At 50.7% G+C, this 17,007-nt stretch overlaps 1 protein-coding gene across 5 annotated transcripts in view; it reads right to left on the bottom strand.

Annotated features, from left to right (window-relative positions):
- Window positions 1-17,007, bottom strand: part of PLS3 (plastin 3) — an 82,300-nt gene that overhangs the window by 6,361 nt on the left and 58,932 nt on the right. For 4 of the 5 annotated variants that reach the window (XM_075941179.2, XM_075941182.2, XM_075941181.2 and 1 more), the window contains exons 5-12: window positions 11,377-11,506; window positions 9,580-9,712; window positions 8,302-8,383; window positions 7,604-7,769; window positions 4,766-4,908; window positions 2,327-2,353; window positions 2,120-2,215; window positions 589-784 (exon numbers count right to left, since the gene is read on the bottom strand). In XM_075941179.2, the coding sequence (XP_075797294.1) occupies window positions 589-784; window positions 2,120-2,215; window positions 2,327-2,353; window positions 4,766-4,908; window positions 7,604-7,769; window positions 8,302-8,383; window positions 9,580-9,712; window positions 11,377-11,506 (973 nt within the window). The remainder of the gene's footprint in view (window positions 1-588; window positions 785-2,119; window positions 2,216-2,326; window positions 2,354-4,765; window positions 4,909-7,603; window positions 7,770-8,301; window positions 8,384-9,579; window positions 9,713-11,376; window positions 11,507-17,007) is intronic. The other variant, XM_075941183.2, reaches the window with a different exon arrangement.

The following is a 17,007-nucleotide window of genomic DNA, read 5'->3' as shown; positions in this document are numbered from 1 at the left end:
GGGACAAAGAGCTTCCTCCATAACAATTTGTAAAGGACCAACTTGTAGGGGAGCCACCTGACCAGCTTTCTTCAGTGCTGAAAAACCGAAGTAGCATGGAGGAAGTGGCGCTGCAGGTCAGTAAATGGCTTATGAGGTCTGCACCCCCTGCCGCAGGCGTAACTCCCAGCCGTGAGAGGTGGGCGTTGAGAACACGCAGCCCCGTGCTTTCAGCGATGTGTCCGAAAGCAAAATCTCAGTGTGCCAGGGAACCAATCTACACCCAGGCTCCTGCTTTCTCAGCCCCTCGGCACTCTATGGGGGGGGGGGGTTTGAAAACACGCGACATGGGACTAAGTTCCAACTGCAGTGCGGAGCCTGGTCTCTCACCCCTCTACCAATGCACAAGAGTAGTCGGTCAGACATGCACGCTCCACGCCTCAAATCCATTGGCAACTGCTGAAAATAAAAGCCCCCAAATGCAGACTCTCAGTGCAGCCGCTCTGAAAGCCTGGCGGCTCAGCAGAATGCTAAAAGCCTTTTGTGGTGCACACATTTCCATTAGTTCTCCTCCTTCAAGCATCATGACAGGAGAGAGGTTAGCATCACCTTCCAGTAGCGTCCAATCGATGTCCTGATTTTCCGGCTTGGTAAGTGCCGGATACTTATTGAATAGGTTTGCAACGAAGGCCAAGTTCAGTTTGGGGTTTCCACTGACTACGTCGGCAGGGGTAACAAACTGCCGGCAGCCCAGCCGGTCTGCCTGCTGAAGCATGTATTCTGCCCTCTTCAAGTCATCCTTCTCCTGTTGGGGGGACAGAAGCATGAATAACCAGCACGTCATCCAGGAACTTCTTCCTGGCCTCTGCCTTGCCTGGACTGAACACACAAGGCCACCTGCTTTCAGGAGGCCTGGGGCACTTATTATCCAGACTGACTAAAAACCAAGCAATGAATGAACATTGCAGTAATAAGCCATAGCGCTATGGGTACACCGGTCACCATTTACCTGCTTTGCCAGAAGGCCCCAGACTCCAGCTTTCCAGTAGCCAGCTAGAATAAGAATTAGAGCACACGATTCAACATGCTTGCAAATGTACCACCAGGCATAAGGCCGCTGAATTCGCAGATGTCGGATTTACTCCAGTTGTTGCACTGGCTGCTAATGCTCCAGGCTAAACACAGAGGCTGTGTCTACACTGGCGTGATCTTGCGCCAAAGCGGCCGCTCTTGCGCAAAAACTTGCTGCCCGTCTACACTGGCCGCGTGCTCTTGCGCAAGTAAACTGATGTTCTACTGTTTAAAATCAGGGCTTCTTGCGCAAGACGTATCATGCTCCCACTCAGGAATAAGCCCTTTTGTGCAACTGTTCTTGTGCAAGAGGCCAGTGTAGACAGGAAACATTAATTTCTCGCGCAAGAAAGCCCGATGGTTAAAATGGCCATCAGAGCTTTCTTGAGCAAGAGAGCGTCTGCATTGGCATGGATGCTCTTGTGCAAAAGCACATGGCAGTGTAGACGCGCTCTTGTGAAAGTTTTTGCGCAAGAAGCTGCCAGTGTAGACGTAGGCACCAGCATTTAGCTGTATGCGAGAAATGCATCTCTCTGTTTGCCCACTGACATTTTGTTTGTTCACAGTCCGATGGTCACCAGGGCCGTGTCCAGACTCAGGGGTTCTTTCGAAAAAAGTAGCCTTTTTTCGAAAGAACTTCCCCTGCGTCCAGACTCAAGCCGCGTTCTTTTGAAATAATTTCGAAAGAACGCGGCTTTTCTTTCGATGGCGGTAAACCTCGTTTCACGAGGAAGAACGCCTTCTTTCGAAAGTTCCTCTTTCGAAAGAAGGCGTTCTTCAATGTAAATAGGCCGTCTTCGAAAGAGAGCATCCAGACTCGCTGGGTGCTCTCTTTCGAAAAAGCGGATTGCTCTTTCAAAAGATCCGCCTGCAGTCTAGACGCGATCTTTCGAAAGAGGCTCTTTCGAAAGATGCTTTCGAAAGAGCCTCTTTCGAAAGAAGCCTGCAGTCTAGACATAGCCCAGGTGATTAAGAGGCCACAAGCAGACTGCCAGACCATACCCAGCATTCAGTTTTACAGCGCAAGGGCAAGGGGAAAGCCAACCAGACAGACTTACTGAATACTTACACTGAAACCAGACATGCTGATATCGATCTGCGGCTCGCCTTCCTTCTGCCCTTTGGGTGCAATTTGGTTGAGGAGATGGAAGTACGCTCTGGAATCCTGAAACGGAGCAAGCGGAACGTTCAGCTCTCCCGTGAGGCGCTGAACAGACTCTACCATTACCCTGAGACGCCTCTCAAGCGGGGCACTGAATAGGGTCAATGTCTGTACCTTTACGGAATCGCTGAAGTCAGCAAGCTGGACAGATAGGAAAGAGCAAAGAGGGAAAGAGCAGCACAGCAGAAGTCCCGGAGGCATGAGAGGAAAGAAGAACAAAGTTAGAAACACGAAGCCACTTTTAGAACCCCGAGCCAGCACTTAAACGACTTGTCGATATTTTACATCACTACAATCTGCAAAAGAAAAAGGGTAAGTCGAGGGCCTGGCCTTGACAACTGGCTGCAGAGATGCACTCAGCAGCCCATTTACATTCACCTCTCCAGTAGCTTGACTCCTGATGCCCATGTGCTATGTACTGGAGAGTTTGAGAGTCTGTCCAGGTGTGTCCATCTGTTCAAGAAATCCCCCTAAGCGGTAAGGGCTGGGACCACCCCATTCGGGAGGCAGCTTCCCCTCCCCTTAGCTTAAAGCAAGGTCGGGGTGGCTGTGTCCACAAAACGGGAGGTGCCTGGAAGGGGATTGGTTCTCATAAAACCATACAGGAGAGAGACAGACTCCCCAGGCAGGCGAAAGGACTGGCTGGGGGCGCGCCCTCACCCCAGTCCAGCACTGCCCCACCCGAGCCTCCCGCCCCCAGGCGCTGAAGCTCCCCTCCCCCACCCCGATTTGTACAGGGACACTGCTGGCTGTTCCCCTTCGTCAGGGAGCGCGGGGAAAGTGCAGAGTTTGCTGCATCCCTCACTTTGGCTGGGGAGTGATGAGCAGATGAGTCTGGACCTGCCCCAGCCTGGGGACATGCACCCCCCCCCCCGGCTGTGCCCGCTGGAGCTGCAGCAGCCATGGAGAGGCATTTCTTACCTGGCCCCAAGCTACTTGCAGTGAGAAAGGGCTGGGGTGTCCTCTTTCCCCCATCCCCCCAGGCAGTCTGCCTCCCGGTCCCCTCATCCCCAGCCCCTCCTCAAAGCACAGATTTAAATGAAGAAAACCAAAAAGCAATGAAGTTCGGGATCCAAGCAGCGGGTCTGTTACGAGGCAATTCCCGGATGTTTGGCACGTCCTTCCCACCCCCAATCAAAGGGATCACTGTGCAGCGCCGTCAGCATCGCCAAAGGAAACCGGTGGGGAGAAGACAGCGTGTTGGTATTTTGCATACATGGGCCTGTAGGTTTTCTTGTGGCACCACATTTACACAACGCGGGTGTTTGGTTTTTCTCCTGAAGCAGATCCCAGACAAGATACGAGTTCTGCACGGTCACATGAAGGTTTGACGCCCGTTTTACAGATCTGTGCAGGTACAGACCTTTCATCCACTGGGAAGCAGGGCACATCATAGCCTGAGCTTGGGTTTCTTTCTCCTCTCTCTCTCCAAAAAACAGAACTAAAGCCCTTTTCCCTTACTGGCACCATGAAATGGTCCCATGAGATCCGACCAGCTGGGAGTCTGCACTGAGCAGAGCTCTTGGTGGAGTTTTTCTGATTTTGAAAACGAGGGGAAGAAATGAAAAGCTGATGCAACATTCTCTGTGCCCCCAACCAGCCTGAGGCATCGATTTCTTCCCCGCACTGAAGGAAACTTCCTTTAGGCAGAAGAAAGTTTAAAATATTTTACGAGTCCCATAAATCTCTTGCTTCTAACCCTGAGAATCACAGACATGTCATTGGATCCCAGGCATGCTTGGAGCCCCCCTTCCTCTATCAAGTTCATAAGTGACTCCCAGGACGGCTGATAGCTGAAAGGAAGCCACAAAATCAGCTGCTAGCATCCGAGTGGTGGCAAGGAGCCTGCTTTAGCACGTCGTCTCCTGTCTCCCCCCTCCCCGCCCATTTCAGCAGGTCCCGTGTGAAGACTACAGGACTTCATGTCTCTGCAGTTCCTCAGCCTGTGCCGCTCTAGGGAAAGGATCCGTATTTGCTAATAAGAGTTAGCCTTTCCACACAATTAACGAGCTTGCCCATGTCGAACTCCTTGAAACATTTTGTGAAAAGTTTCCCTATGGTGTTGGATCAGCTCTATCCAGTGCTTCCAAAAGACCCTTGAAAGCCCCTCCCACAGAAACCGTCTTGAGACTGTATCTTCGGGGCACACGAAAGCATCCTAGCTACTCACTGCTTCCCTGTTCGTGCAGTGAACACTCTTACGGGCGTCTGCCGCTTTTAAAGATGAAGGCATCCATAAAAACCAGCAGCACGCCAGCCTCAGTTTCACGGGTGGGTCATCAGGCCCCGACAGAGGGGGCCGGCGGAGGCTGGTCGTTACTTCTCTGCTGGCCGAGGACTGGCTCAGCTCTTACGCTGCGGTAGAGCAGCCCTGGTCCTGCAACCATTAACAGACGCGTCGCTGTGTTTGCAGGGTCAGGCCCTAGCTGGTTAACAATTGACATAAGCGTGCCGGAGAGAAGCAAGTACCGCCCCGTCAGCCACACACACTCCACCCAGCAACCTGGCTGAGATGCTCCTGCCCACTCCCGACAGACGCAGAACTCCCATTACCTTGATGTCAGAGCTGAAGTTATTGATTTTCTGCCACCCGGCATTTTCCAAGTGGAAGTTTGCCCATCTTAGCAGCAGTTCTTCTGGGGACAGTTTCATAAGATCCTCCAAGGTCTCCCCATCGCGAAGCAAGGCTGCCAATGCTAGCAGAAAACAGACGTGCATAAGTACAGGACAGGATTCGTTTGGAGAGAGACCCTCTTCCCCGTTACAGTTAGAACTGGCTGAAAATGTGGCCCAAACATATCCGGACAAAAAATGACTTTGATCAGATCAAAGCTTTTCTTCTAAGAATTTCTGAACCTGCCAACATGCCTAGGTTTTGCCAATAGACAAAAACATTTCCAAATATTCAATATAAATATTTTCGAGAAGCGACGCTCCCCTCACCCCGAAAATACTTTGTTGCTCAGCTCCAGTTGCAAGGCTCCAGGTTGAGGCAGTTTGATTGGCCTGTTTGGTACAAGCCCTTCCATTTTACAACCACAAATACGCCACCGGGGCGTGGATCGGGAAAGCCTGTTCCCAAGTGCTACTCATGTTGTAGCAAAGGGAGAAGGGGCAGGTAATAAAAAGGAAACCAGAGTCGCACACAAGCATTGGGATGACACAGTTAGTCCACAAAGATCCTGGAGTTTGCTGAATGGTGAAACCGCTTGTCCTAATGAATCTGGCAGTTAACATAAGAACATAAGAACGGCCGTACTGGGTCAGATCAAAGGTCCTTCTAGCCCAGTATCCTGTCTACCGACAGTGGCCAGCACCAGGTGCCCTGGAGGGGGTGGACCGAAGACAACGATCAAGCGATTTGTCTCCTGCTATCCCTCCAGCCTCTGACAAACAGAGGCCAGGGACACCATTTTATCCCCTGGCTAATAGCCTTTTATGGACCTAACCTCCATGAAATTATCTAGCTTCTCTTTAAACTCTGTTATAGTCCTAGCCCTCACAGCCTCCTCTGGCAAGGAGTTCCACAGGTTGACTACACGCTGTGTGAAGAAGAACTTTCTTTTATTAGTTTTAAACCTGCCACCCATTAATTTCATTTGGTGTCCTCTAGTTCTTCTATTATGGGAACTAATAAATAACTTTTCTTTATTCACCCTCTGCACACCACTCATGATTTTATAGACCTCTATCATATCCCCCCTCAGTCTCCTCTTTTCTAAACTGAGAAGTCCCAGTCGCTTTAACCTCTCCTCATATGGGACCCGTTCCAAACCCCTAATCATTTTAGTTGCCCTTTTCTGAACCCTTTCCAAGGCCCAAATATCTTTTTTGAGGTGAGGAGACCACATCTGTACACAGTCGTGTGTGGCAGGCACCGTGCAGTATCACCCTGCTGTCGCTTGCAAGGGAAAGGAAAGCTATGCTACCCTGTCAAATAATGCCAGGGGAATTCAGGTGGTTGAAGCACCACACAGAATTCTAGAACCAGAAGGGACCTCGCGAGGTCATTGAGTCCAGTCCCCTGCCCTCGCGGCAGGACCCAGCACGGTCTTGCCGACACCAACAGAGGATGTCTCCCTTCCTGGCACTGGCCTGACCCAATGTTGCCTCCCCTAGAAGAGCTGATGATGTCACAAGTCCAGGTGCCATAACCACCAGGCAGCCATAAATGTTGCTTGATTTTTAACAGCCAAGCCAGTTTCCAAATTATGGTTCCACAATTACAGCTTTTATTGTAGCCAGCTGGCTACATATTCAGTACACAAGATCGGTCTGGTAACAAACTTCAGCAGCTGGAGAGACGCCTCGTGCTTTAACGAAAGAGCGAGCTAACACGCTTGTTCTTTGGTGCCTGGCGGTTTAACTCAGGTTATAATCAGTGGCTGAATAATTATAGACCTGGTTGAATAATTTTCTTTTGATTTGACCCCGCCACCACTCCCCCAAAAAATAGCAAGAAAGAATCCGTTTTGGGAGGTTTGTGTCAAAAAGCGGGCAAAGTTTTAATTTAAAAAAAGCCCCTATGAAGTCTGAGAAAAGGTATGCTTTGTGCCAGCAGCAAGCATCGCACTGTAGTGCCCTGTGACAGGAGAACACATTCCTGCAGACACACACAGCTACTTAATGGCATGTGTGTTCAGCGGTTCCCCCCCTCCCAGCCAGACGGTGTCGTCGCTCAGAGAACACGTGGCCAGTCACACCTGTCGCTGTTTGCCTTGCCTGAGCTCCAGGCAGCCCCCCTGCAAGAAAACCTTGTCGCTACTGCTGCATCGGAAACGCACACACACACACACACACACACACACACACACTTCCAGTGCAGGCCCTCCAGCCTAGGCGAGCCAGCTCCAAAAAGTGCCAGGCGGGCTCAGGACCTCTGAGGCTAAGAACCCAAAAACGTGTCTTCACAATCGCAGTGATCCGTCGGAGGAGCCCTAGTGCGGAAGAGGGGAGGGGAGTAAGAGCAGGCTGGCTGGAGGAGAATGCGGCACGAAGGGAGTGTTGCTGAGAATGTGACCCACACACAGGCCTGCATAGGGAGAGGGGGCAGGAGGAGGGCAGCCGGCTTCAGCAGTGTTACCGAGCACGTGCAGTACTAACCACGCAGCAAATCTAGGTGGGTATGTGATCCCGCCTCCTCCCCCGTGCCTCCCCTCTCCAAACACACACACACCCAGGCTAAGGAATGGCACTGAACTGAGTAATTTCAAGACTCACTCAGATGCCCCTCCTCCACACGGGGCAGCAATTGAAGTTTAGGCAGGGTGACGAGATGCCCCAATATTACGGGCTCTGTCCAATTACTCATCACCTCCACCCCAATTCACACTTGCTGCCTGGCCATCCTAAGGTCAGGCTTGGCTACGTCAATCACTGACAGCTTGTTACCTTCATTTCTGCTGAGCTCGATGTCGGCAAACAGGCCAATCTTAATGATCTGCCACAGCAGCCCCAGGACCAGATGGGGTTTCCCTTCCCTCAGGTCCTCCGCTCCAATATTGACCACATGGCACCCAATGGCGGAGGCGGAATTCAACGCCAAGTTCAAGTTTTCCTGTGAACAATACAGCGGCGTGAAACCCGAGTCCCCTCGCGTGGCATCGGCGCGGTTCAGACTGGCACGTCGTTAAATGTTCTATGGCACGCACAGCTCTGGAGTTTGGGTATTACAGCATGGATCGGTTTACGAGTTTGGGTATTACAGCATGGATCGGTTTACGAGTTTGGGTATTACAGCATGGATCGGTTTACGAGGCTGTGTGTTCTGATACAGATACAAATGCACGCCGACCTGCCTCCCTTCTGATAACAACAGAGGTACAGAGATTGCTCAGCACTCCAGTTTTAATAGAGTCTGCAAAGAGAGCCTGTGCAGTTTGGGCTATTAAGTCATTGCTCCTGCTCTTAGGAATATTTACAGAACATTATCCTTTGCACTGAAGGCACAGCACAGAGATTCCTTTAAATTATTAAATACAATTAAAAGCGATCTCTGCTCTGGACTACAGTCCTGTACTAATCTTCCCTCCGAAACCCTGCATGATTTCCACCTTCGGAAGAGGTAATGGAAGTGTACTATACCATACCTGAATTATAAATGGTGTGAGCTTTTTCTTGTTGATTGCTCTTTCGTCAATTGTATCCGGGACAGAAAGATTGATCATTTTACTGACAAAGACAAAAACATTCAAACACCATTAAGCATTTTATCCCAACACAAGTGGTTGCAAATAAACAAAAAATGCGATTTGATCGGATGCTTGGTACTCAGTTGTTTCAATAAAAGGGTTATATTGGTGACATCGAGAATGTATTTGTCATAGTTAAGCCTGATGAAACTTTAAACACAGTCACAGCCACCAGTGAATTAGACCAGTTGCTTGAGTACAAATACATGAATTATTCATAATACCATCAGCCATCTAGTAAGGACCCACTATTCAGCTGTAAATTCTAAGGTGAAGATTTGTTTTCTGCCAATGGAACCATGTCATGTGTTTCAGTAGACAGGAGAGCCCCTGCTAATATTAAACATGAATTCTGCAACGGAAACCCAGGCAGTACAAACATTAGGAAGAGGTGGCGTAGGAACCGAAATCACAACAGACTGAGAATGGGTTTTCCTACCACTCAGCATGTAGCGCAATGCTTCACGCATCTCCTGGACAGATGAACTGAAGCAGAGTTTCTGTTTTACATTATACATTAATTCCCCATTCAGGTGAGTCCTACTTCTAGATCACAGACGGGCAGGTGCCAAAACAAGACAGGTGAAGACATCACCCAACTGAAAACAGGCAATTTCCGCTGGAATACCATTTGGCTCCAGAGTTTCGCTTAGTCCTAGACTGGAGCCTAATCCAGGAGACCCTACTGCTAGACACGTTCATCCTTAGCCGCCGCGGAGGCTTGCAATAAGGGACGCAACAGAGCTTCGAGATGCAGGGGCGTTAGGAAAGTGGCCTGAGATCAACACATCCTTCCACCGGTCCCGGTCAGACATTTCTGTGCAGTCGTGAGGGCAGCTGGCTGCTTGTAGGGCTGCCTTTTCCCAAGTCACTGTAACAGCAGGAGTTCGTGCCAAGCTCAATTTTGCTAATACACGATCCAAGCCTATGGGGGAGGGGGGAGGGGAGGGGAGGGGTAGGGAGTGGTACCCTTCAAGCCCAAAGAGGGCGAGAGCCCACAGACAATACGGTAACCCCACATCCAACTAGCCCCAAAGCCAAAGCACACCCTTGCACCGACAGCCCGAAGTGACTGCGTGCCGCTCCTCTGAAGTGGACACAGGGTCAGAAAAGCATGCTGGATCGAAGAGCCAAGTCCCAGCGATAGGACTTTATAGGAAACCGACTACAACTTACCAGAGTACAATCCCATCTCCAACAGCCTTGAACAGGTCATCGGTGTTTGGGTTCATTGGGATGACATGCCTGCAGTCGGGATCGTTTTCCAGGGCCTTGTTTATCCAGTTCACAAAGGCATATTTCTCTTCCTCTAAAACGAGTGCAGTCATAAAGCACAAGCAGCGTTTTACAGCCTAGCACACATTTGAACAGCACACTGGAATTATCCCACAACATTTTCATTTTACTGGCCACGTAGCTTAATCTGTGCCAGGCCCTGCCAGGACTCTACCCGGGCACCTCGGGGCTTGCTGAGGAAGTTACGAGTGTAAAACAACAACATGAGCCCTGACACCTAATTGCTTGAGCCTCTGCACCTTTGTCATTACTAACTAAGCACTGATTGGTCCTCAAATTCAGAGGGGTTTTTTGTACTCCGTAGTAGAGGAATTTTCAATTACAATACAGCACACAGCGTAGTACTCACTGGGCTGACTACAGTCAAATGCAACGCGACGACATCAGCCGACTGAAATCTCTACGCCGGGGTGGGCAACCTTTTCAAACTAAGGAGCCAAGCTACATCCAAACCACAACACTGGTCAGCAAAGTGCCTCTAAGAATGCCCATTGGCAGGGCTCAACAAATAGTACAATCTCCTCGCCCGTGGCGAATAGATTGCAACCCGGAAGAGCCGGGTTTGGCAGCTGCCGAGCAGGGCTCACCGCGGTTCGGCGAGCCCTGTCCATTGGCATGACTGAAAACGCACAACTTAATATTATTGGTAAGTGACGTGATGATTAACAGCAGCATAAATGAAACACTGTACGCGCAGACTGTATCGAATGGGACTTCCGCTGCAGCATCTTTGCACGTTTCTTTGACGTTTACATCGTAACTCATCAAATCCAGCTTCACGCCCCCATTCAGGCTGCCTTCTGTCAGTCTGGCAGGGAATGTGGGGGTGCAGGAGTCGGGGCTGAGGTGTATGAGGGCTCAGGGCAGGGGGTTAGAGTGTGTGGGAGGTGCAGGAGGCAGGGCACAGGGGGTGGGCAGTGGATTATGTGGGGAGAACCGGCAGCAGTGGCTGGACAAGGGCTGAGCCAGGATCACCACAGCCGGATCATGGCCTCTTCTACCCATGCAGCAGCGGCGGACAGGGGGGCACCAGCCCTTCCTGCAGCCAGATGGGGGCTGCCCAAGCATCAGGGCCAGGATGCTGCCTGATTGGGAGGAGCTGCACAGCAGCCCCAGCCCCGGCACCGTCCACCACGTGGCCTGTTGTGGGAGCACTGTGGCGGCAGCACTGTGGCCCGGGCAGTGCTCAGGGCTGACTGCCCTCAGCCCTGCTCCTTCTGGGGAGGGTGAGGTGCCTGCATCCCTCCACTTTGCCCTGGGGCCCGTGGCCCTGCTGGGTACAGGGGGTCTGTCCAGGAGGGAGGGTGCAGGAGCTGGCTGGGGTCCTGGGGATGCGGGTCTGGGGAACACCACCTCCTGAGGCGCCTATTGACAGCAATGTGACCAGCGGGGGGGAGCCTGGAATTTTTGAATGAATTTTTTATTTGGGTTCTGACCTGAGCCATATTTGTCTGGCGAGCCAGAGGGAGCTGAGCCCTGCGCTGGGAGGACACGTCTGTGCAGGTATGTGGACACACTGAAGTTAAACGGAGCTAACGGACGTCACTCGATATTTAATTTGCTCTTCTTTCAATCTCACTGGTCATGAGAAAAGCGTGAGCTTGGTTTCTGTTCATTACACTTGCTAATTGGCGGGTTTGGTTTGTTGACGCATTCCAGCGTCAGAGAAGTAAATACCTGAGTAAGAGTGCTGAGTGCCTTCGCTGGAGAGCTCCGACGTTCCGCCGATAGCACAAATTCCCTCTTTCCTGTTGATGGCTTTTCTGAACGTTTTAGCAATATCGCTGCTTTTCAGCTCTTGGAAAATCTACAGTTCAGAAAGTTTTGTTCAGACAAACGTTTATTTTTATAAACCAGAAAACACACGTTCAAAGCAAACTTTGCAGTGTAATCAGTGAACACAGAAGACTGGCCTAGCAAAATAATGCGGGGTTCAAACTCACGATGGAGGAAAGCAATGCGGTTCCATTCGAGTTACTTAAATTGCATAAGCACCTGTTCCAATGGAAGCCTGAAGAAGCCAGTCACTTGCATACATTTGTTATTTGAGTTTTGCTTCAAGAAGCAACCACACAAACTCCGAATTCTGCGGTCTGGAAGTAGACATGCAGTCTCTAGGTGAGCCAACAAATTCAGAAAGCTGTTGTGCAATTTTAACCAGTGTGTGCAAGTGGGACAGCTTGTCTTTAGTTCATACAGATGTGCCTGTCTACACGCCCCACTGAAGACAAAAATCAGACAGTTTGAAGCACGCGTGCAAGTGTAAAATATTCCATCTTTCAGAGGGACTGCAGCGGTGACTGTCCACTCGTAGCGGGCTATTGCTATGTAACAAACCTGTCAATAGTCCAGAGCAATATATACCCTGTACGTTTGAGTCTGAGAACCTTCCGCATGGAAAAAGCTTGTGCGGGGGTTTCTTTGCAGATATTAATGCATTGTCCAGTGAGCTGGGTGATTACAAGGAAAGAAACATCGCACTATTTAAACATCAAGTCTCAGAGCTGCCGCTGCCTGTAACTCCCGGAGCCTAATCAGCTGTCCACACCTCCACCAGCTCAGCACTTTGCTTTCCTCTTGCCCGTGCCTGCTGAGCCCCAGACGAGTCTGCTCCTCCCTTTGGGCTCTCAGCGATCTCAGCAGCACGCCTTGTATCTGCCTACGTGAGCCTCAGCCAGCTCCGTGGAGCCCGGGCCATCGGCAAGTCCTTCTGTTTACTGAAAGCGGAGCCATTGGTTCCAGGCGCTGCGCCACGGAGCAACGCTCGCCACGCAGGACAGCTTTGCCTCCTTCCCTGTGGCGTTCAAACTGCACAGGGTCCGCCGGCCTTTCCTTTTCCTCTTTCTGCGGTTCCCGGGCACACATCCCCCCGCCCCGCAGTAACGCTGCCCGCTCGGCTTCTCTCGGGCATCACATGGGCGCCGGATAAGCCTCCCTTTCTTGTACAGTCGGGGCTGTTCCCGGGGTGGCAGAGCAGCAGTACTGGTCGCATGCCAGAGGAAGTCGGCCACAGCCCGGCTAATTCGAAGCTACGGCGTCCCCCGGTGCCCTACGCTGGGCAACACAGATGAACCGAGAGGGCAGCAGCCCAGACCCCTGTGGGCATTTCAAACTCGCCCAGAATCTCAGCTTCAGTCTAATGTTGGTGTGGAGCTGGTAGCAACCCCGCAGCCTGGCTGAGTGCTTCAGCCTTCCCCAGCCAGCACCGAACGCCAGTCCGAGAGCCAGGGTCTGGCAGGAGCTCAGGAGGTGGCAGGCCACCTCTCCCAAAGCCCCGAGGGCTGGGACTCTTGGAGAGGCAGGGGAGACGGAGCGCATTTTAACAGGCGGCAGTGCGCTGTCAGAACACCCTACCCTGCCAGACCCTGCGGACGGGTCTGCCCTCTGCCCTCACCGAGGGGCGCCTGCACCCTTCTTTGCATCGCTCTCCACCTCACGTCGGTGGCACCCAGGGCCCGGCCCTCAGCACGGGAGAGGCGCCGAGTCAGCTGAGCACCAGACGCTATGCAGAACCAGCCCCGCATGCCACCAGGACGGGATCGCGCCAAGGCGGCAGGAAGCACCCGTCCCCTCTCCCTCCCATGCCCAGGCTCGACAGGGCTCGCGGGGAGTTGGCACCGCTCTTCTTTTCTCTACAGATTTGGAACCGGGCAGCCGCAGGCAGCCAGACGACCCAAACCAGCCCTTCTACATCCTCTTTTATAAGCCCCGCCCTTCGGACGGCCATCGGCCACACACCTCTCAAAAGCAACCAACCGCCGCTGACTAGAGGAATGACTTGCACTTTAGTAAGTTACCTGGCTGTTTGGTTTTATTTTCATGACCAGTTAACGAGCTGCTCCGTTACCCAACTGCTGACGTCACTCAAATGAACAAGGCTCACCAACCCTTCGTTTTAAGGCCTCTCTGTAGGCAATGCAATTTTGGTCAACCGCAACTAAATCTTCCTCCTCCTCCATGTTATTTATTCAAGTAATTACACTGACGCTGTCACACCCACTCTTCCTACAGTTTGATAAATAAACTTTCAGAGAACTGTTCCTAACTCTGATGGCCTCCCCACAGAGGTTAGCTGCCGGTAGGAGACCTCCATGTTATTAACATACAGCCTTTGCATTTTGCAAGAATATTAAATGTTTCACGTAGGTGGAGGCGAGTCTTTTAAACTGTGCTTGGGTGCAAGTTAGTGCAAGCTGGCCTCTGGAGCATGCACCCAACATGCAAGTGCTCACAAACTGGAAACAAACTCCAACTTACTATTCAGCTCCGAACTCAAGAGTTCAGAGGGTCTGGAAATAACCGAGGAACAAAAAGGTGAAGCTAAGTTCAAGAAATGAAGCAAAGTAGCACGTAAAAACAGCTCTCCTCGTCATCACGCCATACATTCCACGGCGTGGCTGTCACGTCGCTGTCCGATCTCCAGTTCATCTGAGGAAGTGGGTCTTTCCCACGGAAGCTCATGATACTATAGATTCGTGATGGTCTCTAAGGTACCACAGGACGGCTCGTTTTTAACGTTACAGACTCCCACAGTGACCCCTCTGAGAATCGCTCTGAGTGCAAAGGCGCTACAGGGACGCATTCGACCAATCTTTCAGGGAAAAAGCAAGCCTTTGCCAGAAATACCAGATTTCTCTTGACCCAGCGTTAGAGTCAAAGGCCGGATCAGACTAACCCGTAGAAATTATCCCTAAGTGTACCGTATAAACCCCTCTCCACCCTCATCTGTAGCAGAGAAGATTCTTAATAATCTACACTCCCGCGGTAAGAAACTTTCCCTTCCTTCTGCGCCCCACAAGCACTAGCTAGCCACGACCCAGGAACGATGACAGGCCTTAGATCAGGGGTGGGCAAAAGGGGCCAGATCTGCCCACAGAGGCTGCCAAGTGGGTTGATCCGGCCCACGGAGGCCCCCCCCCCCCCGCCTCTCCCCGCCCCCAGGCTGATCAGTGTGCGGCACTTAGAAGCGGTCCCGATTGGCCTGGGCGCAGGGGGAGTGCGAAGTCTCCTCCCGCCCTGCAAGGGGCACATAGTGTTTAGAGTCATCCGCCAGCTACTGCTCAGCTGGCGGGCGACTAAGCGTGACGCCCCCTTGCAGGGCGGGGCAGGGAGCAAGAGACTTTGCGTGCTCCCCCTCCCCAGGCCTGGATTGACTTGGGGGCAGGGGCAGAACACGGAAAGTCTCCTCCCATTGCCAAGGGCGCAGGTGCCTTAGAGGGAACCACCAGCTGTTCCGAACACCTGGCAGTTGTTGGGGTGGGGGGGGGGCAAAGATTTCACAGGCTCCCTTAGACCAAATCGGGGTGAGTGGGTGGGGAAGCACAGACGTGTCCTGGCCCCGCCCCTCCTGGGGCAGCCCAGGGCCACGCCAAACATTTCTGAAGTGGACCCTGGTCAAAAATTCTCGCCCACGCCGACGTAGGGCCGATGTACACTCGAAGGCTGTGACTGCGCGCTACGCTGCTGTTGTGCTTCACTGCAGACATTCCCTCCGATCTAAACAGGTATTCTCTCCCGCTGGCACAGGTAATCCCCTCCCGGAGGGGCTGTGGCTAAGGGGTATGTAGCTGACCGGTACAGTTACCAGTTAACCGGCCCTCACCAGGGAACTCCTCGGGTGGCCAGTTGCGCCGGGACAGAACAACCCAGGCCATGGAGGGGCCCACAGGCCAAGTGGCAGGACCCCACGGCTGCAGGAGGACCGGCAGTGGGACCCCACGGCCATGGGTGGACTGGGCAGCAGGCCCAGAGTTTAAATGGTTACTATAATAACAGCCCTAGTCAAGGGAAGAACTCTTCCTTTAACTCAGCGCTGTCTACGTGGGGAGTGAAGTCGGCTTGCCTAAAGGCGCAGAGGTGTGGATTTTTCACACCCCTACTCAACATAGTTATGCCGACCTAATTTTCTAGGGGAGGCCAGGCCTTCGTGAGCCGTGAAGTGGCGGCAGTGCACACGTCTCATCACATCAGCTGTGGCTTGGCTTGGGGATCTGAAGTGTTCGGAAGGATCCAGTGGATTTCAAATCAGTCCCCTTTGAGGAGTCAAAGAACTTTTGCCACTTCTCAGAAATCACCCTAGAGAAGAACGACCTTCAGTCTCTCTAACGGAGTGGATACAAATCAATGGATTTAACTTTTTTTAATCAAATGTTTTATTTAAATCAGATTTTTTTGATAAAATGCTTTTTGAGGAAAACACCCATATAAACATAGTTTGAATTAAATTACAGCATAGCTCAAAGATACCTCATCATGGAATAGGGATTATAAATTCTAATTCATGTCCTGTTGAAGAGAAGTTTTGTAACTGAGTTCTAATAGTTCATGGATTAGGGACCCAATCTTATGGGGTTCCAGAGGCATCTGTATAGATGATTAAATTTAATCTTTCTATCAGCCCAATGGGACTTAGTGCTCAGTCTAGAAGATACCATCAAAGATGCTTAGTTTTGCAGTTCTCAAACTGCGGATTTGTGTTCCCAGAGCTAACATGCCTGTTAACCACAAGAAATGTAAATAAATAAATGTGAGAAATAACAGACCTCAACCCTATTGTTCCTCTGCAATTTTGTGAACAGTGTCAATCCTTTACCTTTCTCTAAAAGTGAAAAATTTCAAAAAAGTACAGTGAATAGAAGCCACTATTTAAAATCTCTCATGATGATCTAGCTGGCCTAGTCAATTTAATTTAAAACAAAATATTTCATGTAACTATTTTAGTTAAAAACAATTTAATTAAAAACAAACTTGATTTTAAAAAACTTGAACGTTTAACTAAATTCAAAAAATTAGCTTGTTTTGTTCAAATATGATGTTTTCTGCTGAAGAAAAAAAAATCCAGAATACATAATGTTGTTGTTTTAATAAAATAAAACAATTTAAATTGTCTGTCTGGTGGTGTTCGCCTACTAATACAGCATGGCAAGAAAATCCACCCACTATTAATGATTAACTGTTGAATTGGAGCTAGTTCACCTCCCAATGACTTCATAAATATCTGCTTCAATTACCTTGGGTAAATGAAATAACCAAATAATCATTCATTTTCCAATCTAGCTGTAAAATTAATCGGAAAAGTTCTCAAAATAAATCAGTTTAAATATGCATAGTGTGCACCTTCTAAAAATGAAACCCTCTACCTCTGAGTTGTGAAGAACATGTCGTAAGGTTATGACAACCAACAAGAATGCACTTTTATGTAGAAAACCATGATTAAGTCAAGTCTTCCTGAGTAGTGATTTATATCAAATTCATCCTGCTCTCGGAGGCAGCCTGTTTTCAGGATGGGAATCTGGCTCTTTCCCCTTG

This window comes from Pelodiscus sinensis, chromosome 13 (genome assembly GCF_052426305.1).
Source record: "Pelodiscus sinensis isolate ZL-2025 chromosome 13, ASM5242630v1, whole genome shotgun sequence".
Taxonomy (NCBI): Eukaryota; Metazoa; Chordata; order Testudines; family Trionychidae; genus Pelodiscus; species Pelodiscus sinensis.
This window is presented reverse-complemented; position numbering and strand designations above follow the sequence as displayed.